The sequence below is a fragment of the Microchirus variegatus genome, assembly GCF_963457635.1.
Source record: "Microchirus variegatus genome assembly, chromosome: 3".
NCBI lineage: Eukaryota > Metazoa > Chordata > Actinopteri > Pleuronectiformes > Soleidae > Microchirus > Microchirus variegatus.
Genome location: NC_139804.1, coordinates 38,178,139 through 38,204,785, shown reverse-complemented (window position 1 = coordinate 38,204,785; position 26,647 = coordinate 38,178,139). Strand labels below are relative to the sequence as shown.

General features: G+C 39.2%; 1 protein-coding gene across 1 annotated transcript in view; it reads left to right on the top strand.

Moving 5' to 3' along the window:
* The window catches only part of LOC310925199 (neurobeachin-like), a gene marked incomplete at both ends in the record, with an annotated part of 330,054 nt that overhangs the window by 188,904 nt on the left and 114,503 nt on the right, over positions 1-26,647 (top strand). The window contains one exon of the mRNA XM_083887081.1: positions 12,934-13,058. Coding sequence (XP_083743207.1) covers positions 12,934-13,058 — 125 coding nt within the window. The remainder of the gene's footprint in view (positions 1-12,933; positions 13,059-26,647) is intronic.

Sequence of the window (26,647 nt, the reverse complement as noted above, 5' to 3'; positions counted from 1 at the left end):
AAGAAGGGGAAAATGGCGTGGCGTATTGATCTGTGGCAGAGCGGTGAAACAGCCGTTTCCCTTGACTAACAGTGAGTTTCACCTCTCACACGTGATGAATGGTAACTATCTGCCGCGGATAATAACTTTGTGATGGAATGAACCTTTAACTCGCGATGTGCCCCGAGTATTTTGGTCTCGGCTGAAAGGGTTATCAATTCTAATACAGGTCCCACTGTAGCACAAAACCAGGGGGGGTTTGCACCTTTAGATTGTCTTTACAGCGTCAGAGGGTTCAAGGTCTGATGACCCTGCTGAGGCAGGAAGGAAAGGCCAAGGTCTCTGGTGGAGTCTGACAGTGTAAACAAAAAGCAGCCTGACAGGATTTCAGATATAATTCAAGAAATATTATTTTTCTTTTGCATAATGTGTAAATTGACCCTTCACTAAAAACCCGCCCCAAGATCGCAGATTGACCAATCACAAGGCAGCTGTGGTGCGTTGTGATTGTTGACGTAAGTTGAAATTTTCCACGATACAGTTGGTGGATGGGGTCGTCTTAGTAACTGAATCCTTAGAATCAGTTATTTAAAAAGATTTGTTCACAGGATCGTTCAGTACTTCCTGCATCACCAGATCACAGTCACTGAACTGAAATACCACCCAACGGGTCGTGATTGGGCATCACGATCGCAGGATTTTAGCAGTGCTGTCGCTAAACACACCAGACTCCTCAGTTAAATATTAACATTTTAGACATTTCCTTTGCTAAATGTTGGAGATGAACATGTTTTCTGGATTTTTGATTCTTTTTAAACTGATCTATAGTTTGTTCACATTTATTCATGTCTCAAACATCGCCATATTTTAGTATCGGCTCAGCTTGCGTTGGAACCTCTTCAGAGCAGGTATATTTTCATCTGTTCACAAAATACCATTTTAGAGCTCTGTTATCGACTAGTATTGCTAACAATGTACCAAAGGTCCTCGTGTTTTTTTTATTGACAGAGTGAAAAAAAACAACTAATGCTTCTAGATCAGAGGTCTCAAACTTGCGTTCCACTCAATATCAAATTATAATGAAGTAATTTTGTTTGTTTTTTTTAATGTACAGATTAATTTTGCTTTATAAATGCATCAATTATTGTGAACTATATTCTGTTCTATATTCAAAAATTAACAATTTTACTTTGAAATGATGTGAAATATTGTCACAATTATTATTATTTCAATATCATAATGGAATATCCCACTGAAGAGTTATTTTTTTTCCACTTGTCTGGCTCGTTCGGACCAGATTAGACGCTCAGTGCCTCCAGGTCGTTTGAGTTTGAGACCCCTGTTCTAGAAAGTGGAAAATCAAAAAGCAATGTAATTTGTCACTGATCAATTGTTTTCACCAGCCTGCTCATAACGAATAGTTCTCTTTAAATGCGTTCAATCACACTGTCGTTCCCGCAGTTTTATTTCATTTCATTTTTTAAATCCCTCATTTAGTCATTTTTTATGTCTGAACATGAGGCTTCTTTGTTTCCCGCGAGCTGATATTCAATCCCTGGCACTTGTTCTTGACCCACGCTGAGCTTCCTTTTCCCTCGGGGCAAAGTTAACCTTGCACACTGTGCTAATTATGTCTGGAAAAAGGCCCATTCACACAATCATCAATTTCACCTGGGCACTGAAATTGAGCCGGGGCATCGCCGGACCGTGCCCCATTTCCCATGAACGATGGAAGATCCCGTCTCTGTGGCGTTTGACCTCCAGGCCCGACGCGGCTCCTCATCTCCCGCGTCTGTCTTCATTACACCACATGAGCCCGAGTTATTCTCGTCGCCGCTGCTGCGTTGTTTCCCTTTCGTCTTTGTCCAATATCCATCCGTCAGCCTGTCTCCGCGCTATTTCTCAATCTACAAAAGGAGCATGTCATACCCAGTAACTAGAAGCATTTGGACGGTGCGCTCAGCGGAGCTTATTTCTGCCGGCGCTGAGTGTTATGATGATAAGAAATGGCAAAAATTAAAAGAGATGAAAGTCCTGTGTGCCATTTGCAGCCCATTGTGATAATGTGATCATGATGTTGGCCGAACAATCGCTTGACACTTGGCATTTGCGTGATCACACTTGATGTGTTTTTATTGTGTATATATATATATATATATAACCCTTTTTGCTTAAGTTTATAGGTTACTTTGAAAGCAGTGGACTCAGATGATGATCACCATGTGGCTGCCAGTCAGCACTCTTTTCTTTTCTCTTCTTTTGCTGGTGTTTATCTCACAGCAGCGTGGAGAAGAATGTGGCGTAAAAATACTTTTCTATTTCCACACTTTGGGTTTTTCTTTTAGTGTCAGCCTGCTGCCCGATGGTTTCAGTGACGGGAATCCCTGTCATTACAGATCCACATATCTAGTGATCACTTTAATGGCATCACAGCATTGGTTAGATTAAGTTAACATCACTTTGTCAAATGAGAGGTTATTTCTTTAATCTGGCGAGTGAAAATGGCCCCAGAGCTATTTCAATAATAATGAACATTGTCTTTTATCGTCCATGTATTTCTACTTTGGTTGTATTTTTACCTCCGCAAAGAAGGGAAGGGAAGCTATGGTTGATGTTAAGTGGCTAAAAAGCTGTGAATTGTTTACTAACCAAAAATTAAAAAGCAGCAGAGAATGAGAGAGAGAACAATAACAAAGGTTGTGGGTGGAACTAAATCATAAAAGAAACAAAACATGCACTGCTTACTAATTCTGAAATAAAACAGCGCTGACTCACTGACCATATGAAAGGACACCAAAGGCAGTAAATCCACTTTGTATGTCGCTCTTACAAGAATATGAAAATAATAATAACTTGTTTTGTGATCATTTAAACTGTTGTCCGTGCAAGGCGACATTACAGTCTGATAAATGACATGAGAAAACAACACAGAGCAATTTTGTTTTCACTCGTCTCCCCTCCCTCACTGTCTTCACCTCCCCTCCTGCCAATCACAAAAATACATCCACAAGAAAATCTCACAATGGGTCGAGGGCAGCGAAAATCAGATAAATTGTTCTTGAAAAGCGTCAAATCACAACATACATGAAGGCACAAAGCGGCGAGAAAACAAACAAATCACTCGTAACAATATGCCGATTCGCCCAACTTTGCCTCTGCCACTCAGGAAGTGGAATAACCAATAATATGTGAGGGGGATTCATAACCCTCAGTCATTCCTTAGCGTTATTAAATATTCATTCATTCATTGTCTGCCGCTTTATCCTCACGAAGGTCGTGGGGTCGCGACAGCCGGAAATTCAGAGGCGTCACCTGCAACCAGGATGACACCAGCTGTCAATCATGCTGTAGCCACTCATTTTTATCATCTGAACAAGAACATCATTTACAAATTTGACACCGTGTTCCACTGAACAAATGAAAATGTTCTATTATCGCTGAGCAAATAACACACAACCAGCAGTTTGTCTACACACACAGGACTGAGGCAGAAAACACTCTGCTGTTGTGTTTGTCAATCAAAAACTGGCTCCGCCTTTCAGACACTTCCTCCGATCATCGTGGAGAAGCCAGGTGTTTGTGCCCCGCCCACTGCTCTAAACTACTACCAAAACCACTAAACTACTAACCAAACTACTACTAAGCTAACCAAACTACTACTACAACTACCAAAACTACTAAATAACTGCGCAGACGCAATTTTCTCACGTCTATCACACTCATTGTGCAACTTTCATTTTTTTTAATTTGACTGAACAAAACAGTCAACATTGCCCTGATTAATCCCAATCTCAGCGCTGTAACAGTGGTGTTGGTTTGTTTGTGAGCAGCACAAACTGAGCGGAAATCAACCAAAATGTTATGAAATTTTCTCGGGATTTAGTTTTGGCTCAAGTTTGTGCTTTTTTATTTTATTTATTTAAATTTACATTCATACAAATTCCTGTTTTCCTTCTGGAGCACATAATCAGAGCCAGTTACAACCGTGGAAAAAACAAAAAGGCTGCTTGTCCTCAGCGTTACTATAAAAGTGACATGTGTCCAGTGTGTGTGTGTGTGTGTGAGTGTGATAGAAACCAGTCACTCTGCCTGTGAATAGAATTGTCACTGATTACTGGTATTTATTATAATTACCCCCCTGCTCATGTCACCAATGGAAGCTTTTAAAGGGAGTATAATGGAGTTTTATTGAATCAGCGTGTCGGCCGTCCTTCCTCTCCACTGCCTCACACAAATGCACGTCTGAGAGCAAATAGAATTAAAAATAAGCAAATCTTTTCACCACAGGATCCTCACTGTCCTGCAGAGCAGCTCATGTTCACGTCTGAGTGCGTCTCTCTGTGTCCGGTGATTGTGTTTCTGTGATTCCCTCATATTTGTGGAGGATGACATAACCAGGCAATTGCATTCTTTTTGAGGGAATAGAAGCCGACTCCTAAACGTCTGGTCAGGGGAAACTTGGACTTTTGTTAGGTAACGTTAGCAGTTTCTCCCATCGATATCCAACGTTAATAATATGACAAACGTTAGATACTTACAATTATTTTTTCAGAGTTCCAGACGGAGCCCGTAATGACTTCCGATCTATTGAGCTGTCGCTCCAAAACTCGGTAGCCAATGAGCAGGCAGCATCCTGAGCCCCGCCCATGATCAGAATCACAAACAAAAAAAACACGGCACAAAGGACAATGTAATGGAGCACAAACATAAGAGTCGGAGCAAAAAAAATTAAGATCATTGCAAACAAAAAGTGTCTTTTCAAACAAATAAAATACAATATTTTTGAATGATTGAATCGATATTTTATTTGCCATTTGTGTGTTTTGATTTTGTGGTTCATTTTTGTTTTGCTCAATTCAACACGGCCTAAAATGAAAAAAAAATTGAGCAACAGCAACTATAATTTGTCGCTGAATACTTTTCAATCGGGTTCAATCTTTTATTTATTCAGGTCTAAGTGTTTATCCAGCCATCAATATTGTCTTTCAAATGAGAGTTCAATTTGGGTTTTCTAAATGTTGTAGATGTCGGCCCATGAGAAAACCAACTTTGAATGAAAGTAATAAACTAAACTAAATCCAGAATACACCATTGGGCAAACATTAATAGTCTTATTCCTGGACACATGTGAAACCATTCCCATTAGTTCAGTCCAAAAGGCCTGGTTCTGTGGGCAGTTCCATAGGCAGTGGTATATTAATATGTCAGGATTATTGGGGTTAAATTTGTTGGCGTTACATAAATTCTCATTATCCACATGTACTTCAAATAATCTGTCAAACTATATTAGGGATCAAAAATGAGCTTTCTTTCCACTTGAGCACCAAGAATACATCACTCCACTCCAGTCCGAGGCTTTGTCAGCTGTCAGAAGAACTCCTCTTTTCTAGAATGATGTTAAAGTTTCTGTTCCGTTCCTTTTATTTCTCTTTTCCCTTCAAATTATTCCTGTTCCCTGTCACAAACAAAACACCTTCCCTGTAGATTTGAGTGTGTGGTGGTGGGGGTTGGGGGTGGATGGTGGATCTGGCACCTGAAAAACCTTCACCACTGCTGGATTTGTCTTTAATACCTATTTGAAAGAGGCGAGAATAGACGATGGTCCTCGTGCACATTCATCCTGCTGCACTTAGCAAGTCTGCAAGTGTCCATAAATAATGGCGCTCCTGTTTCCTGTAGGTTATCAGTGCTGGAAAATTAGCTTTTAAAATGCGGTTTGAAGTCCATTTAGGTGATTGATGAGTGACGGCGCTAATAAATTTTGCCGGTTTTTCCGATGAGGGCCGGCGCACGACCATTCTTTACGGTTGTCATGAAGCCAGACGCATTTGATGTGGAAAATAAGGAGGTCGGCGGCAAACGGCGGCTCAATAAACAACGCTGTTGTCTGGACAGTTTGTTGTTGTTGTGCAGACAATACAGGGCGACCGCTCTCTATTAATATTCTGAAGCAGGGGATTGTGTTTTATCACCCGCACTTAAAATTTATTGGCCTTCAGCCTTGAAAATGTAGGCAACCTGATTGTGAGCATACATTAAACATCTTAGCTTGTTACTACACCTTCCACTAAGGAGGTGATGTTTGTGGACGTATTTATTTGTTTGTCTGATCTTGAGCGTGGAAACGGTAAAAGCACAGATTTGATCACATTTTTGGGAACTAACAGATCCGGATTATGTACGGAATCATATTGATTCAATGCCAGAAAAAAAAATCTGATTTTTTAATTTTTTGTTGCAAACAACCTTGTCACATTATTCCAAAAAAATAAAAATTATATAACTTTAACATGAAATTTGCATTTTTATGAGAAAAGATGGTCTTGAGGAGGTGGACACCCTTTGATATATACATTACTCTTCATGTATGAAAGGGCAAAAAGGTATTTTTACATGAACATGCTTTTATTATTTTATTATCTCAAACCTATAGTAGATTCTGGTAACGTAATGTCTATAATACTATAAAGTACTATAATAATTGTACTTTCTATTTTACATTTTTGTAGTCTTATTATGAATCTATCTATCTATCTATCTATCTATCTATCTATCTATCTATCTATCTATCTATCTATCTATCTATCTATCTATCTATCTATCTATCTATCTATCTAAATAGCTAGCTAGCTCTAGCTAGTTATCTAAATAGATAACTAGCTATGTTGTATGCAGTAATTTTCCTATCTCAAACCTATAGTAGATATATTCTGGTAACGTAATGTCTATAATACTATAATGTACTATAATAATTGTACTTTCTATTTTACATTTTTGTAGTCTTATTGTGAGTCCATCTGTCTATCTAAATAGCTAGCTAGCTCTAGCTAGTTATCTATGTAAATAGCTAGCTAGCTCTAGCCTCATAACTAGCTATGTAGTTCACTCAATAACTATATATCTATGTAACTTTATTTTATTAGTTATTACCAAGTGGCAACTGTCAATCAAACTGGTTTCCACTCATATGAACTGGACTTATTTCTGTATTGTTCCTCTAAATGGAAGCATGTTTTGCAAAATTTACATCATGTTCCACTGGAGAAGAGATGAAACTAGGAAAACGTTAGCGGATGTTTTCGACTGTTGTTTTTTTCTCCTTTAACGATGACAGTAAAAGCTCTAATAAGACTATTTAAAAACTCAGTGACATGTGAAAGAGTTTAAGAGTCCACAACGTCGCATCTTGATCCAAATGGTGAAAAGTATGTGTGTTGTAACTTTGTGCTGGATATGATGAAAGTGACAAGAACAGAGAAGAAAAGTTCACCCGAATTTTGTGTTTCCACTTCTTGGTAAACTATGATGTCATATGGTGCTTTTACACAACACAGTTCCAGCGCGACTTGGCTTGGCACGGATTTTCCATCAGTGATAGTACCTGGTATCTGGTACCTTTTGTAGGGTTAGGGTTCCATCAGGGTAGTACCTGCTCTGATGAGGTTCCAAAATCCAAAATCTACTTATAGTTTCAAAATCTACATATACTTCCAAAATCTACTTATAATTCTCAATATATTTATATTTCCAAATTCTACTTATAGTTCCAAAATTTACTTGGATCAGTGGATTAAAGTTCCACTGATTGGTCAGAGAATGTCATCACTGAAGAGTCATGAGCGTGACAAAGAATCAAAGCCAACAACACTGTGTTGATCAGTTAAAAACACTTAAAAATCCCTGAAAGCGTTATCGATAACCTTGATAATTTCCTTAGCAAAGGAAACGTCTAAAATGCCAATATTTAGTAATCTGCTGTATTTAGCAACATCACTGTTATATATAGCGACCGTGAGCCAATCACCATCCATCCATTATCTACCACTTTATCCTCCACCAGAGGGTCACAGGTCAAAGATAGGCCAGGTTCACCCTGGACAGTTCACCAGTCCATCACAGGGCCACATATAGAGACAAACAACCATTCACTCACCAAAAACCACCACCAAAACCCACGCACACACGGGGAGAAGTTGTTCTGAAGTTGTTCCAAACGGGGCTCGAACCCAGGAACCCGGGTCTTCTTGCCGTGTGCTAACCACTACACCAACAGTGGGCCCCCAATCACGACCCGTTCAATGGTATTTCAGTTCAGTTCAGTGTCAGACGGTCATGCAGGAAGTACATGTACAAATCTTTTTAATCGACTGATTCTCATAATTCAGTTACACCCAAAACAACTGCTTTACAAGTCACTAGTGTGTGATTGTGTCGTGAGTAAAACCAGCAGTTGTGAGCTGTCGTACTATGACGACTTGGCCCACGTTGAGGAGTTTACTCAGGAAAACCTACTGTATAATGGAAAAGCAGCAATAGCCCCATCTCTCTAATCTATAACCCTATTTTTACGTATTTGTTCAGGAAGAATCAAAACAAAAAATGGATCAGTGTTTCTGTGATTCTCTGCCATGGTTCTGAGCTACAGTTCTACGTCTACGTCTACGCCCCCAAACCCCATGCTCATGTTTTTTTTTTGTGGACCACCCTCAGTGAGGCGGTTCCCTCTCTCCACGGCACCATATCGGGTCCAGCAGTGACCACATATAGTCTAGAATATCACAGGTCCTGTTCTCGAGCAGCAGAACACCACATAAACTGAAACCATGTGCACACGGGACTCGGTGGAGAGGGGGAAAAAAAGGGAAAGAGACGTGAAAATGTTGGCGTTCAACTCAAAAAACGCTCCGTGTTGTCGAGCGATTGAGTTTGTCGTGCGTTTGATTGCAGTTTAAAACAAATGGAGATCTTTTTTTTTTGTCCCCCCCATGTTTTAAACCAAATGAAATGCACCGATTACAGCTAATACTGTTCTAATAAAATCTTCAACGTGGCGGATTTATCCCCCACCGGCATCTGCTGTCTATTTGCTGTGGGAATTAGGTGACATAATCTGCAGCAGCTACGGCCCGTGGCACTTGCCTCCGGTGGATTTACATTTTTCACACTGTGTAATCTTGTGTTTACAATATCATTTATGTGGCTTTTCTCCTTTCCACCCACTGACATCTCTCTTTTCCTTCGGTTAATCTCTGAGCGAGATTGACATGGGACAGGCTGAAGGCGTCGAGGCTTGCTTTACATACAACGCCTCGTGATCCTTCACACACACACACACACACACACACATGCACACACATCAGACTCAATTTTGATTGATACTTTACTGAAACTGAGCCCTTGTTGCTGTCAAAGCTTGGCTAAGTCTCTCGAGCCTCTTGATTTCTGACATTTGTAGATATTATGTTCACGGAGCAGCGAGGAGGCTGTATTTTGTGATGTGATCCCCAGTAACACTTTAATCTGTTTAGACTGCTTCAATGCTGCTGCTGCTGCTGCTGCCGTGGCAGCGAGAGTGGGCAAAAAAAATAAAAAATACATACAACGAATTAGACGGCTGCCTGCCAAGGTCTCACTGTATCCTACGCACACTGGAAGAAAAATCTACTTGGATTAGGGCTTTGTACACACATCGTCGAGGAGCTGACAAATGTTTTGTTGCGTTTTCGTAGCCTGGGTGAACTCAACCGAGTCCGCCATTTTCATTACGCACCGCGGAAATGTCTGGCAAGGACGCTCAGCGCTGGCTCAACTATAGAAGGGAACCAATCACAAACTCCTGCCACGCTGGAGGCGGGCTTAAAGCAGATTTTTAGTGTAATCTAACAGCGCCAGAGTTAGGGTTGCAAATGGGCGGAACATTTTTGATTTCCTGAAACTTTCCATTGAAACTTAAGTTTAACTTAAGGAATTTTGAAAATTTTAATTTTGAAATTTTCAATTGAATGAACAGGAATTTATGGGAAATAAAGTGAATTAGTTGGACTAAACTGGGAATTTTCAAAGTTGAAGGTTGGGAACATAAATAAAACGGGTGAAAAGACAGAGAATTGGAAAAAACACAGAAGCAGGGACATATGATTCATGATATCAGAGGTAATTTTTACGTTACTATTCTCATTTTCATCAGAAAAATATATTTAAAATGTCTATTGTGCAATACATCGTCCAGATCATTGGTCTCACTGGTTGCATGTCTGTCCAATTACATAGGCATTTTGATCTATGTAAATTCCCAGAAACTTTCCACGGAAATTTAAGTTTGGGAATTTTGTAAATATTCCAAATTGTAAACTTTCCACAGGAATTTTGGGAATAAACTGGAAAAAGGTTGGGAACATAAAAAAAAACAATCAGATTTGGCTAAAACAATCACATTTGATGTGACTCAACCGCCTTTGGCACGTCAACAAAAGATGACCTCCCAACAGGAAGTGGATAACCCAAAACAGGAAGTAAACTGTAACTTTGATGACAACTTACCGCGTGTAATGTTATTATTTACATAAACCTGGCTACATACATGGAGTACACAGTCCGGTTCTCGGACCCAAAAGTTTATACGTGAGGATGAAGGGTTGTGTTATTATGAACTCAGCTGTGCGGACGTTGGATTGTTCTCATAGCTCAACAGCACGAGCAAATTGATGCCAGATTTCTGCAACATTTGCTGAAAACGTGTGGCTGTATGAAGTATTAGATTATCAATACTGACTTCTCCAAGCAGCCGGTAGTTTTTAAAGCTGGACGCTCCAGCTCCCAATGATAAGACGGCTGCTGCTGCCAGGCACAGATGGAAGAACAGATTTGAGCCACATAACAAAAGGCTCACTTAATAAATCTCTGTCTGTTTAAGTCTGTGATACGTTAAAGAATGTGCTCTCCACACTTAATTTCACCATTAGATAGCCTTCTCCGCCAAAACGGAAGTTTGTTAAACACTCAACGCCCCGGCACCAAATTCCATAGAGAAAATAAATGACTTTAGCTCGTGGGGACACAGGAGCTGCTGGTCTACTGCTGCCTCGTGTGGTCATTTTGTGTCGCTGAGGTAAACCTTAACAAAGGATTTCAAACACTGAATTAAAAGAAATAGCACAGTTGAACTTACTGATGGAGGCAGCAGTGGATCAACAGATCCTGTGTGCTGTGATGTACAATCGCTGATTTTCTCTATGGACTTTGGTGTGGGAGAGTGAGTGGTTTACACACTTCAGTTTCAGGTCAGAACAGGCTGTGATAACATGTTCCCAAGATGTAGATGTGAGTATGTGTAGCTTTTGCAGCCATGTTATCACTGAGAGCTAACGTCAACTCCCGGTTTACGTTGACCGCAAAAACAGGCGCTGTTTGAAAGTTACGCTAAAATTTGCGATATATTTTCACTGTATCTCAGCTAAAGGACAAGGAGCTGGTGAGTTCACTGAGATGAGCAATAGGTGGCGCATGAGAGACGCCATGATGCGATATTATTACATCATGTAAGTCACAATATGATTTTATAACGATATTTAAGTCACAGTATGTTATCACAATATGTAAGTCACAATACAAGTCATTAGACATGATAGGATATTATTAAGATATTTAAGTCATGATGGGATATAATCACGTTATTTAAGTTGTTATAGGATGTAACCATGATATTTTAGTCAAGATACAATATTATTGCAATATTTATGTCAGGACACAATATTATCACAATATTGCAATATACTGAGTATTTGCGTAATCATTTTTCGTCCTCCTCTCTTCACTCTTCCCTGTTACAGTGTAAATAAAACAAAGTTTTCTCTCTTTTTTATGCAGCATTTCTCTTTAAATGGAAAACAGAGGCTTTGAAAAAGATCCAGTCAGTGTTCAGTTGGAACAAGCAGCACTTAGTAACCTAACGCTGGTCCCGCTGCTTAATGGTTTGCATTAGCTTGGAGCTATAAAATTATCCCAGGTCCTCGCTAATGTTGAAATAATCATTTACAAAGATGGTTACCACATGCTGGAACTGTGTTTCCCCCCCCCCCCCTTTTCTCTCAACCCTAATTCACTGTTATTAATAATGAATAAAAATGCAATTTTCTGTCGGGTTGCTCCGGGGGCGCTGCGAATCAGTCCAATGAATATTTCAGCACATTATTTTAATCATGGCTCCACATATGCAGGCAGTGAGGAGGAGGAGGAGGGGGTTTGTTTTATATACGCTCATGCCTCAACCAGCCCCAAGACCCCGATCATTAAACCCCACGCTGTCTGCGTTGAGGTTTCTACCTTTGATTTACAAGACTTGTTAAAAAACATTGTAAAAAAAAAAAAAAAAGGAGGCAAGCTGTGCCATTTATACTTGTAATTTGATGCTGTATCTGTTAATGTGAGTGCATGTGATTTATCTGCTGCTGCTGCTGCTGCAGTCTTTATCTGAGGTAACATCACAAAGACCCTCAGCCTCATCATTACTCTAATATCTGTGGCGCGATGATCAGACCGTCACTGTGTGAGAGCCATCTGTCTGCAGAGTAAAAGAGGGTGGGGCTATATGAAGGGGGGGCGGGAGAAATCACACAGAATCACACGAGAAGTCGGAAGTCAGGGCGAGATTTTGGAGTTACAGACGTTCTAAGGTCTATTTTCGGGTAATAACGAGTTCATATTTTGTGTTGGTATCACGTACCATGGTAGCACAAAATCACAATGGAATTTTGGGTTTTTGCGATTTCCAATGGAAGAGCTACGACGTCAGTTTGATTGCTATTTTTTTAAACCACTGTAAGGTTTATAGCTGCAACTACCGATTATTTAGTTTATTTTCACGATGAATGTCAGAAAACATTAAAAAATGTTGAATGACGATCTTCTCCATCGTCTTGTTTTTGTCCACAAACCAAAATTATTCGTTCTTAACGATTTCTTTGTTATACATAGCAAACGGAAATTAGAAATTTGGAAATTTCTTTCTTAAGAAATTGAGAAAATGTTCTTAAATGTTCACATTTAAGAAGCTGAAACAATCATAAATCTTGTTTTAATCACGAAATAAAAGCTTCAAACAGATTAAAGTGTTTTCGTAATAGCTGACGATTAATTTAATAATTGATTAATAATCTATTCTCGTCTCCATCACAGTCAGCATCACGACTTCTGGCGTCTCGATTACTGGGAGGACGACCTGCGGAGGAGGCGGAGATTTGTCAGGAACCCGTTTGGCTCCACCCACTTAGACGTCACGTGCAAATCACTGCAGGAATATGGTGAGTTTTTGATATGTTTTTAATTGTGGGGACTTAATTTTAAATTTAAATCTAAATGTTTAATATAAAAATGAATGTTAAATCTATATATGTAAAAAATTCTGACCATCTCAAGCTCTTATTTTGGTACTTCTGTTATTTATTGGTAAATGTGTTATTTGTAATTTAATGTATAGCTGTATCTATTTAACATATATATAAGTTAACTTCAGAGCAGTATTAGGGTAAATAATATAATAAAAAACAGCATGATTTCTAAGAGTCATAATTTACCTCAGAATTTTGAAGTTTTTCTCAGAATTCTGACTTTAATCTCAGAATTCATGCTGTTTTATTTTTATTTTTTTTACATGTGGCCCTCATACTCTTCCGTAGTTAGCAAATAGTGGCGTGAATGTGGAAAACACTTTTTAAAACATGTTGATTACAAACGGCACCTCATGCACGCCTACGTTAACATATTACTTTGATTCAAACCAGACATTGTTTGCTGAAGCTCCCCCATGTGGCTTGGAGAAGAATTGCAGCTATCGAGTAAAAAAAAAAAGGATTTTAGCGAAAGTCATGTGTGCGTCCTGGTCCAGTTTCTGGGAATGACTCTGGTTTAGTTGCTCGATTGGTTCCGTATGTGTTTCTTTTTTTTTACAGGTAACTTATTTGACATTTCCACGTTGTTTTTATTTCCTGCTCGGGGGAGGGAGGGGGGGAGGGGGGAGGGATTTTCTCTCATTGACTGAGTCGTAGCGACTTTTTAGCGTCAACACCTTGTGCCAATTTTGCCTCATGTCATGCAACACTGACTTTTAGAGGAAAACAGCTCAGCACTATAAACATTCTCTCCTGCTTTTAAACTGAATAAACGCCGGGTTTGAAATAAGGGCAGTGAGCACATTTTTGACTGTGTGGAAAAATAGAAAACAGGCAGTGCATTATGGTCAATAATGGACGTACAGTGTTCACTGACCCCCGTGTGTGTGTGTGTGTGTGTCCTGACCGTGAGCTCCAGGGTTCAGAGTGTCATGTGACCGCTCTCAGCTGCCGTCATGGCTGCCCGTGTGAGGACGGTGGCAGCTCTGTGGACAAACACATGCCAGCTGCTGCCTGAGCTGCAGGTGGTCCACACACACACACACACACACACACACACACACACACACACACACACACACACACACACACACACAGTAATTGCACCTTCTGTTTCTCATTTCGCGGCAGTTCCATTAGTTGCAGATTAGATTAGCTAATTTTGCAGACTTTCGTGATGCATTGATTGTCTGTCGGGGAAAATAAAGAGTTCAACGTCAGGCTGTTTTGGAAATGTTTACAGAAATTAGAAATATGTACAACTTTGATTTAAAAACCAGTAAATGTGTCTTCATACAGCATTTATGAAGACATTTTATCGATTATTATCAATTATATCTATCAGGGTTAACAAGCCCTGGTTTCAGTTTACACCTTTAAAATAATATTTTACTATTAAATAATGACTAATACTTGAACGAATCGCCACTCATTACACAACCTGCTATCGTGTAATGATGAAGTGATCGAGGTTAGAAGGTCACGATTATTTACATTGTCCAGTGATTTTGTTTTCCTTCACAATTAATTGATTCAATGCAAAATCTCTCAAATCGCCAAAAATATTCAATTTCCTGTCATAGTTTTTAATACAGTACATCTTACCATATATAGTAACTAAATTGATCTTGATTACCTACATGAACATTTTCTTTTATTTCCAAAAATTTCACAATGTTATTTAAAAAAAACACTCAGGTTGAAATTTGTAATTTCCAACTATTTGAAAGACTGCGAGATAAAGCTGTGACTCTTCAGTGATTTATGGACGGATGAATGGATGAGTAAAGATTATGACTTTTTTGATTGCAGTATAAAACGGTCAAAAACTATTAACCTTCTAACACCGAGTGTATCGCGGACGACACGTTCGCGCAAGTGCACTTCGCATTACTGTAATAACGCGACGGTTTGTGCAATCGGAAAAATTCCAGCGGTTTCTGAAAGCTGAGAAGATGCACATCAACGTCAACGTGTGGTTATTACGGTAATTTCACTCGCGTTGTTGCAGGAAGGCGGCAAATCAGCGTCTTTGACCAAAAAATTTTATATTAAAGGTGCATTATGTAATAAATGAGAAAATCCTCCTAATATGTCACAGAGACTCAGGAATAATGTTCATATAACAAACTGAACTCACCAACAACAACAGTACAGACAAAATAGTTTGCAGACTGCAAATCATGTTTATGTTTTGAAATCATGTTTTGGCGTCATGTGGCGCCACCTACCGCCGTCTACCAATCATTGCAGAGTCTCAGCTGCCGAGCAACCACGGGTTGCCAGTTATGTCTGAGCTCGGTATTTTGAATTTGAGTGTAGTAACTGTTTTTGGCCACATCCTTACATATAGCGCCTTTAAATATGTTTTACACTGTTCAACTTTAAATTTTAAGACACAACATCTGGTGCTGCAGCGTTTTGTGAATGAAAACCTTTTGTTTTTCTTTGTTTTAAATTGTAAATACACCATTTTAACATACAGTAAATTGTATATAACTGGTTATAATAAGTAAAAAAAAAAATCCACGGAGAAAGTTTTAACAAAAGAAGACAATTTCATTTGTCTTAATTCCCATATTTTGCTAATGGTTTATCTCCCGTGGTGAAGACGACATGTGACAGCCCCCCCCCCCCCAAAAATAAAACACAAAAGCCACAAATACACTTCGTGTTATTTTAATCCGTCAAAATCACTAGAATATGTTTTTGAGCTCTCGCTGTTACTCATGTGTAGCCTGACGTTTCGGGCCGCGGCGCCGTTGATTGAAGACTTGTTGAAGTCCTGTTGGCATGCGGTGGTTTTAATGAGCAGAATAATGTATAAATGTGTCAAGTGAAAGGGAATCGCCTGCGGTCGGATGGTCCTCCTGCTCTCCTGCTCTCACAGACGAGTCAACTACACTCTCAGGCTTTTGCTTTCCTTTTTTTTTCCCAGCAGGCTTTGATGTGGTTGCACAGCAGAGGCCAGGTTTTGTTATGAGTTTAAACTGAGAAGGAGCTTTTTGTTCTTTTTTTTTTTTAGATATCGCTGCCACTGACAGTTGGCAGGTTTTTTGTTTTAAATGTCTTTCTCCTCATGAATATTCACTTTTAATTAGCATGTTTTTGTCTTTTTTTAAAAGTGCGCCCGTCTTTTGCAGATAACCTCAGAGGTTGGATTTCCATTAGTCATAACATCCACACTTTGTTTGTGCGACTTGACGAGGACTTTTATAGAACTTTCTCAGCTGCGTAGGCACCAGAGTGGAGAAAACAAAGAGGGTTTGTTTGAGTTTGGCCCACGAGAGTCATTATTAAACCTTTAAAATATGCGACTTATCGCATAGAGTCGTCATCCAAACTTCTGGCTTTGACAGCAGGATATGACAACTGTAGACTCAGCCTCCATTTTGACTTTGACAAGGGCAGTAAATGTCACTCATTGTGCTCACTTGGGATGAAAGTGATTACGAGAACGATGTTTTTCATGGTGTTTGACAGCATGGACGAGTCTTGCAAAATCCTCAATGTTTTCCCACACGTATTAAGAAATCGTTGATTCTGTTTCAAATGTTCTTTAGGCTCAGCTTCCTCTAAAATGCACTACATGGTCCTGGCACGGCTCGACTCGCCTCGGCACAGTTTTAGAACCTGGTGCTTTTGTTTAGTACTAGTGCTCTGACGTGGTTCCAACCGAGATGAGCTGATACCAAAGTGTGACGTCAGCAGACTGACGGCCACTGTTTGGTCAGAGACTTTCGTCACTGGAAGAGGTGACGAATGCAACGTCCGACACAAGAATCAAAGAGAACAATGCCGAACTGTAGCGCAGTTAAAAAAGACTTTAAAAATCTCCAAAATTTAACAAAAGAAAATGTCTAAAATGTCGGTGGAATCTTGTGTATTCAGCAACAGCACTGCTGTTCGTGAGACCAATCACAACCCGTTCGGTGGTATTTTAGTGCAGTGACTGTGACTCTGATCGTGCAGGAAGTACACAACCATTCTAATGATTCAGTGAGACCCAAAACAACTGCTTTAAGAGTCATTAGTTTGTGTTTGTGTGTGACGTCTGTAAAAGTGAGAAAAAAAAGTCAGAATTTGATATTAAAGTCAGAACTCTCAGATTAAAGTCAGAATTCAGATTAATGTCTGTGATTAAAGTCAGAACTCTCAGATTAAAGTCAGATTTCTGAGAAAAAAAAGTCAAAATTCTGAGATTAAAATCAGAATTCTGAAATTAAACTCAGAACTCTCAGATTAAAGTCAGAATTCTGAGATTAAACTCAGAACTCTCAGATTAAAGTCAGTAATTATATTAATGTCGGGGATTAATGTCAGATCTCTCAGATTAAAGTCAGATTTCTGAGGCATAAAGTAAAAATTCTGAGATTAAAGTCAGAACTCTCAGATTAAAGTCAGAATTCTGAGATTAAAGTCAGAATTCTCAGATTAAAGACAGAATTATGAGATTAAAGTCAGAATTCTCAGATTACAGTCAGAATTCTGAGATTAAAGTCAGAATTCTCAGATTACAGTCAGAATTCTGAGATTACAGTCAGAACTCTCAGATTAAAGACAGATGCCTTATGTAAAAAAAACAAATGGAAGAAAGAAAAAAATAAAACAGCATGAATTCTGAACTTTAGCTCATGCTGCGAGAACAACACCATGAACATCTCCTAAAGCTCTGTGTGCAAATGTAAAAATCTGACTTTTAAAACCTTGTTTGGAGAAACCTTATAAACCTCTTTAACTTTTGTGCAGCGTGTGTGAGTCTCTTTCTGTGTGTGTGTGTGTGTGTGTGTGTGTGTGTGTGTGTGTGTGTGACGGGAGGTTAAACTCTGCCTTAAACTCTGCCTCGTTGTCTATTAGCAGCATTGACAGCTTAGCCAGCACATTCACTCTCTGCCCTCCGCCTGTAATAACACGCCCTGCTACAGTCAGCCTCCTCCCACCATCACGCTATATTGTTAGGTGATTGGAACTGGGCAAGCATGAAATGGAAGTCACGTTAATATTGATCCAAGTGTTTAACGGGCTGTTTTACCTCTGGGTGTCCTTGCTGTCTCATCTCAGGTAGGCGGCAGCTCCGTGATTCGATATTAACCTTCCCCCTTCGCTTTTTAATCAGACCTGTTAACCTGTTACCAAAGACATCAGGGCGCTCACCGGCGTCCGGCTGTGGACGTTTGATCGCTGCGGTGCAGTGAAAACGAGTCAATCTGAGCAGAGTAGCGGTCGTGAATGAAAAAAGATCATTTATTACACATGAAATAGAGCAGAGTACTGATCGTCGTTGGCTCCTGGACACAAGAGGGCGACGATATTAAAGAGGAGAACATTTACTTCAGAGCAGTGAGGAGGAAAAAACCCTCGAGGTCCTGACGGTGGTGATGATGATGGTGATGATGGTGGTCAACGACCTGATGAAGCATCAGATGAGACATAAACGTCTGTTGCTCGACGGCAGAGAGAGAAAACTACAGACAGACAGGAACAATATTTTATTTTTGAAAAAGATATGTACACTACCGTTCAAAAGTTTGGGCTCACTTAGAAATGTCCTTATTTTTGAAGGAAAATATATTTTTTTTCAATGAATATAACATTAAATGAATCATAAATACACTCTATACATTGTTAATGTAGTAAACAACTATTCTAGCTGCAAACGTCTGGTTTTTAATAGAATATGTACATATGTGTATAGAGGCACATTAACACTGTTCTAATAGTACATTGTGTTTGATAATCATGTTAGAAGACTATTGATGATTAGAAAACTCTTGAAAACCCTTGTTCAATGATGTTAGCACAACTGAAAACAGTTTTGCTGGTTCTTTGACAAAAAGGGCAAAATTATTATTTTGAATAAAAATCATTATTTCTAATCTTGTCTATATTTTCTATTCATTTTGCAACTCTTTTGATGAGTAAAAATGTGACTTTTAATGGAAAACACAAACAAATGCGTATAGGTGAACCCAAACTTTTGAACAGTAGTGTATGTGCATGATGAACATCAGTGACCTTTAGGGTTTAACAGTGTGACTTCAATCCCAGTTCAAAACATACACAGTGTTGGCCAAAGTGACACGGGAACACACAAGGCTATTCAACTTAAGGCCCGGGGGCCCAGATCCGGCCCTTCAAGCAATTTGGACCATTAACCCATAAATAATCAATGTATTGATTACATTGAAAATGTAGCGTTGCCTATTTCTGGCACTTTGTGACACTTTGCGTCCCTTTTTGGCAAATACTAGTACAGCTGTAATTGAACGCAGCCTACGTATGTACCAGAATATTTTGCACTACAAGCCAACTGTAAATGCAAATTGTACCTGAATAGTAGCCTATTGTGGCCGTTGCACCTTAATGTTGTTTATATTGTTACCTCTAATTTTCTAAGAGCCAATTGTGATTGTTATACCCTAATGTTGGTACTTTAACTGTGACCTTTTTGCACTATACGCAAATTGTGTTGTACCTGAATGTTGGTGGTTCGGTTACTTACCTTTTTAGCACAAAACTAGCAGCCATTTCAATAAAGAAGTGCTAAATAATTTATAACATTTTGTATCTATTTGTATCCGTTTACTGTCCATGCAACACAAAATAGTAGTACAGGGGTTGAACAGCCCACTGACTGGACAGTTTAGTTGAATAGGCCTGATTTAGCCGCACTTATTCTACACGTTTATATTTATCTATAACTGTTTTATGGTGTTAAAAAAGTTGTTTTTTTATTTTTTTAAAACATTAACCCTGAGTTCTCACACGGCACAGATCCTCATTGCCACAGAATACAACCTTATTACCATGTTATTAAATGCTTTTTCCTTTTAATGTATTCTTTGTTGTGTTGTATTTATAAAATATTTGTACTTTCACATTTTTACTTCGACAAATGCTCTTAAAACACAGTGAAACTTTCATTGGACAGTTGTTTACAGGCCGTAAGGGTTAATACCGTACGTAGCCACAATAATGATACACTGCAAATGTCAAGCGTTAGGAGCTTAAAGTAAAATAAATGAAAACAAACCTGATGATTAACTAACAAGGCAGATGAGTTGCAGACGACGAGCAGCCGAAAAAACCCCCGGCGACAGAACGTGCTCGAGAGGAGCCGAGAAGAATGAGAATTAGGCCCACGATGGGACTATTTTGTCTGACTCGGATGTCATGATGCGCTCATAAAGCGGCTCCGTCGAGAGCCCAAACGCTCGCTTCCAGATGTGGATTATTAGACGCTGCTGTTCCTCGTTTTTTTTGACGGAGAGGAGATGAGGTTGTTGTGTACAGTGGACACGCAGCGCACATCCAAGCCAGACTGAAACAAAGGTCACGACGAGAAGGAAAACGTCTGCGCTACATAACCCCCCCCCACAGCATCAAAGTTATCGTGTTGACTTTTGCAGTTCTCAAAACACGTATTCTGCCGCATCACAGGAAGTATGGAGCTTTTTTTTTTTGCCCCCGCACCCCCCCCCTCCTCTTCTTCTTTGTGTCTTTCACTGCAGAGTAGATAAAAGTGAAGAGATGGCGGCCCGTCGGCCCCGGCTGGTAATGCAACACCGCGGACTAGCCCTTTTCTCTCCATGTGGAATGCGGCGCCCATGGAGAGTCGGCGTAGGAGGACGGGATTCGAAACAGATACAGTCCGAGAAGCGGAAGAGATGTATTTAAAACATTCTATACGGGGACGTGATGTTTATTAGACGTGGAGTAAATAACGGGAGGCTGACGCTGATGCGTGTTATCAACAGAGATCTGAGTTTACGGCCTCATCCACATGGAACACAGAGCTTTGCTTTCATGCTTCCTCTTACCCTTTAACACCTACGCCTCAAAATGTCCATCATTGTTCCCATAAAAGGCCAGAAAATGTGCTGCGAGGACGTTGTTTTTGCCCGTTTTTTCCAGGACACTTTTAATATCTGACAGTTATTTACCGTTTACTGCATGATGAAAGAGTGTATTGACGGAAAACGGAATTTGATTTTGGTAAAAACACTGTCGGTGCACATGAATAAGAGCTTTTGCATTTTAATTATGAAAGTGGGCGGAGTCATCATAGCATGGCTGCGTGAAACTGCCGTAATGTGGTTTTATACAACACAAACACAGAAATTATTAGCTAATTTTTTAAATATAATTATATTTTGGAACTATAAGTATATTTTGGAACTATAAGTATATTTTGGAATTATAAGTAGATTTTGGAACTATAAGTATATTTTGGAATTATAAGGATATTTTGGAATTATAAGGATATTTTGGAATTATAAGTAGATTTTGGAATTATAAGTTGATTTTAGAACTATACGTATATTTTGGAATTATATGCAGATTTTGGAATTGTAAGTAGATTTTGGAACTATATTACGATATTTTGGAACCTCGTCAGAGCATGTACTAAAAAAAGTACCAGGTACAATCACTGATGGAAAAGCAAAACAACATGAGTGGAGTCGATCCGTGCTGGAACTGTGTCACCATGTAAAAGCACCATATGACATCAGTTTTCCCACTAAGTTGCGTATTGGTTCTATAAAATGAAACGCAAAGGTGGCGTTTTGAGATTTTTTAACATTTAGCATTGTGGGGCTTAAAATCTGATAAAATACCAAACCTTTGTGGATTCTCCTTCACTCATTCTCATGTGTACAGGCTTTAATGTCTGTTTTAAAGTCTCATACCTCATTTAAACCCAGATTTAAAAGTGTTTTTGACCAGTGGGAATGTGTTTAATCCACTTTCAGTCCAATAACTGGGATCGGCAGCAGTGGAAACACAAAACGCTGGTGAACTTTAATCCTCTGTTCTGCGCATTTTCATCATTTCCAGCACAAATTTACAACACAGATTTGTTTCTGGCTGTTAGCGTGTCTGTTTGTAGTGAATCTAGCAGCTATCACTCAACATTTTTAAATTTCACCATTTGGATCAAGATGCGACGTAGTGGACTCTTAAACTCTTTCACATGCCACTGAGTTTTTAAATAGTCTTATTAGAGCTTTTACTGTCATCGTTAAAAGAGCAGAAACAACAAAGTTGTTACAGAAGATACAGAATAGTAACCCGATTCAAAGTTATTTGTTGTCCCGAGCTATAAAAAGAACAAAAGGAGCATTGCGTGAGTAACAGTGTATTTAATATGCAAGCAGTTAAATATTTGTGAGGGATACAGAGTTCACGTTAGACTTGTGTGTTTGTTTTAATACGTCTGTAAATAATGTCACAGAGGGAATTGGAATTGAGGGAGTTACTAAGGAGGTACTTATGGTCGGGGGGTGAGCAGAGGTCCACTGAGACCCGCGGCCGTGTAACTTCCATCGCCCGCTGTTTCTCCTACTATTATCACTATTATTAGATCTGTACCGATCCTGATCTAGACTTGGTTTTGTTGAAAAGAGACAAAGAAGAAGACTGAAACCAGGGTGTGTTATATGAGGACGTCCGCTGTTACCCACAGAAACACAAGGAAACACAAATGAGGGCGAAATCCTGGCTTAAGTTCGAACAATGGGAATGTGTTAGTGCCCTTTTTTGTACTTTTCTGGTGAGAAATCGCCGCTATTAAAATTAAATATGACACAAACCCTTGTTTAAATCCAGGATCACGGATATTGAAGCACATGTGGAAGCCTGAAGCAGCCGTCAGCGTACACGGAACACATTACGCGGTACGTAGGGCCTTTATGGGTTGCAGAAAGAAACCGTTTTTTCCTAGTCGTCCTTGTTCGGATTGGATCTGAACCTTTTACCTGATAATACATTTTCTTGCTAAGATCCTTGGGGGTTTTTTTGTCTTGTGTCTGTCACCTTTGTTTGCGTCACATTTCAAGCAGATATGAGAGAAACACCACAGTGCAGAATCATCATGTGAATGTGTTAGTAACCTTTTTTTTTAAAGTGCTTTTCTGGTGAGAAATCGCAGCTATTGAAATTAAATATAACATGAAACCTTGTTTCAGTCCAGAATCACGGCTATTTGAGCACATGTGGAAGTGCAAGGCAGACGGCGGCGTATACGGAACATGTTACGCGGTACATAGGACTCTGGGCCCTTATGGGTTGCGGAAAGAAACTGGTAGTTTTCCTAGTCGTCCTTGCTCGGATTGGATCTGAACCTTTTACCTGATGGTAAATTTGCTTGCTATCCTTGAGAGAAACACCATAGTGCAGAATCACCACGCAATGTGAATGTGTTAGTGCCCTTTTTTGTGCTTTTCTGGTGAAAAATTGCAGCTACTAAAATTTAATTTGACATGAACCCTTGTTTCAGTCCAGACTCACGGGTATTTAGGCACGGAACACGTTAGGCGGTACGTAGGACTCTGGGCCCGTATGGGTGTGGAAAGAAACCGGCTGCTATTGTCGTCGTCTTTGCTCGGATAGATCTGAAGAACATTTTATAATAACTTTATCACTGAGATCCATGGTGTAGATGTTTCCTTCCGGCACACGTTACGCGGTACTTTAAACTGAGCCCTAGTACTAGTACTCGTTGGTTTTCCCCCTTATTTTTTCTTTGACTTGTTTTGTTTCTGTCACATTTCAAACACATATGAGAAACTCCACAGTGTACAATGGTGTTAGTAACCTTTTTTTTAGTGCTTTTCTGGTGATAAATCACAGTTATTAAAGTTAAATATGACATGAACCCTTTTTTAAAGTACAGAATCACAGGGATTTAAAGCACATGGGGAAATGTGAAGCAGCCCTCCGCGTATACGGACAACGTTACGCGGTACGTAGAAACCGTCTTTGCTCGGCTAGATCTGAAGAACCTTTTACCTGATAATGACTTTATCACTGAGATCCATGATGTTGTGGCACACGTTACGCGGTACGTAAAACTCAGCCCTCACACCTTGTCGAAAGAAACTCTCAGCTATTCTCGTAATCATTAGTCAAATTGTATCATGCATCATGGCACAGCTCATTATTAAAATGGCTGTTTCACTCATTTTATATTTAAAGTCATTATAATCTTGCTGTGTTTGTTTAATTCACATTCTTCTACAGAGTTTGACTAAATTTGATCAATTTTTGGGGGGATTTTTTTCGGATGTTTTACTTATAAATGACAAAAGCATTTTGAGGGACTTTTTGTCAATTTTATTTATGTTTTTCTATCCCAATTAATCCCCTCTGTTACTGTGGGAATGAGGCACTTATCTCTGATCCACTGTCTGATGGAAATTAGTATAATAAAACAAAAAAACAGTATATTTATTGGGTTAAGTATTCACATCTATTTCAATTTTAATGAAATAATCATGTCATTAAATCCTATTGTATCCAAGTTCATAGAATCAGCATAAATCTGTTAAGTGTGAAAATAAATCCGGTTTCATGGGCTCAAATGTTTGCACATGTTTCAAATATGGCGAGTCTTGAAACGACCATCATTTATTTCGTGAAAATGTATGAGATTGATTTACATAATATTAGCTACACTTCAGCCGAGGCAGGTGGCTGCAACGGAGCTGGACTTAAAACACGTGTGATTTATTTAAAAATAAATCTCATTTGTGTTTGACTGCAAAGTGTGCGTCACATCAAGTGTGTAAGTTTATGTTAAAACTGTGTTTAAACTCTATACTGTTGACTTGGACAGGAGCCTTTTGTGCGTCTTTTACTTGCACGTTATCCAGATTGAGGCTCTTTATGAAAACCTGAAGCGTGTCGTGTTTTATTTATAGTCGTGTTTATTGAGTTACTCAGAGTTTTTTGTGAAATCAGCTTTTTTTTTCTCTCCCCTCCTTGTCTTTTCTTTTCTTTGTTTTGGGGGTTGTTCTCCCTGAACTGAAGTCCTCGCACAAGTGAAGACGAAACCTAAAGTAAAACATGATGTTTGTGTTTCTCAGGATCAGCGCTGAGGCGATTGAGGCCGAGCGTAGAATACTTAGGAGACTTAGAGAAACACATGCTGACCGCCTCCACTCAAACTGTAGAAATGAAAAGGCCAGTGCCTGAAACAGAGCATATGAAACATGGGCTCTTGGCAGCAGTATTATTGTTGATCCTTCGACTCTTATTTGTTCCATACTGAATTGTAAAACTACAAAGTAATATTTCCCAAAATGGGAGCCGTTGTGAAAGATTCTAAAGTTCATTTAAAGTGGGATTGAGCCCGTTGACAAAAGTGGATTTCATCACTCTGAAAACCTTGAAATTCAAAAGGTAAAAATTATTTTGAGACTCATTTTATATTTTTTTGCCATCACAATAAAGAAGAGAGACAGGTTTGTTTTAAAGAATTAAAAACATTCTAATGAACGCTGCAATATAAACATATTTTCCAAAAAGATATTGCTAAAAATGATTGTTTTACTGACTTTTTCTTAGCATATGTATATCATTTAGCATATAATTCTATCTTTGTGAGGACATTTTGTCTGGTCCACACAACGTTAAAGGGCTTTTTTCAGGATTAAGACCTGGCTTTAGGGTTAGGGTTAGGATTAGGCACTTGGTTGTGGTGGATAATGTTAGGGTAAGAGGCTAAGGAATATTTATATCTATGATAGTGTGTGTGTGTGTGTGTGTGTGTGTGTGTGTGTGTGTCTGTGTCCAAACAGACCTTCATGACATCATTATATCGAGATAAAGACCAGACCATGAATTATATTTAACAAATTAAACTACACAAATAAACCGTCATGATATTTTGTTTTTTCCCAGACTTTGGTAAAAGTCGTAAACGTACCGAAATTAAACTTAACCTTCCGTTCTGTCATCATCATCATCATCAGTGCACCAGAACCCGACTGTGTTTTGAATTTGAATTGAGCGCTGAATTTCATTTAGTCCACGAGTTCTTAATTCAGCACATAATCCATACAACCATTTTTTTTTTTTCTGAACATTTTGAAATCTGACAACTTCCACAGCGAGGGGAAGAATCCCCTTTCATAGAAAAATAGAAAAGATTTATATATAGTATGATAAAATATACTAAGAAAAGTGGAAAGCTACACACATGCACTCATAGAAGACCTTTCAGTTCTCGTCTCTGAGGGCATTTTTGGCTCGCGGATGAAAAATGTTTGTCTGAGTCATGATGGAAAGAGTAAAAAATAGCCTTTAGTCGTTCACATATGTCAGTTACAGATGTTTGTAAAACAGCCAAATCAAGTTAAAACCCAAGTTCTTCAGTGTCTGTGCAAAATGTACCTGATAATAACTACACTTTGTATCGTTGGTGACACCTAAATGAGACTAAAGTGAACAGATTATGTGAAGGCAACTCCTTTAATTTACTTTGAATTCACTTGAGACTTCATATAACTCTAATCAGATCTCTTGGATCATCATGTCTGGATCAATAGTGTCTCAAACCAGCATATGTTTGTGTATTTTTGGAGAAAACTGTACCACACTGGTAGACGATATTCTCCAGAGGAACCCAGGGCAGTGGATGTAAAGCCCAGTGTTGAGTGCTCTGCGGCGGCCTCCTTTGGTCACAGCTGGCACGTCTTCATCAGCCTCCAGCGGGGGCA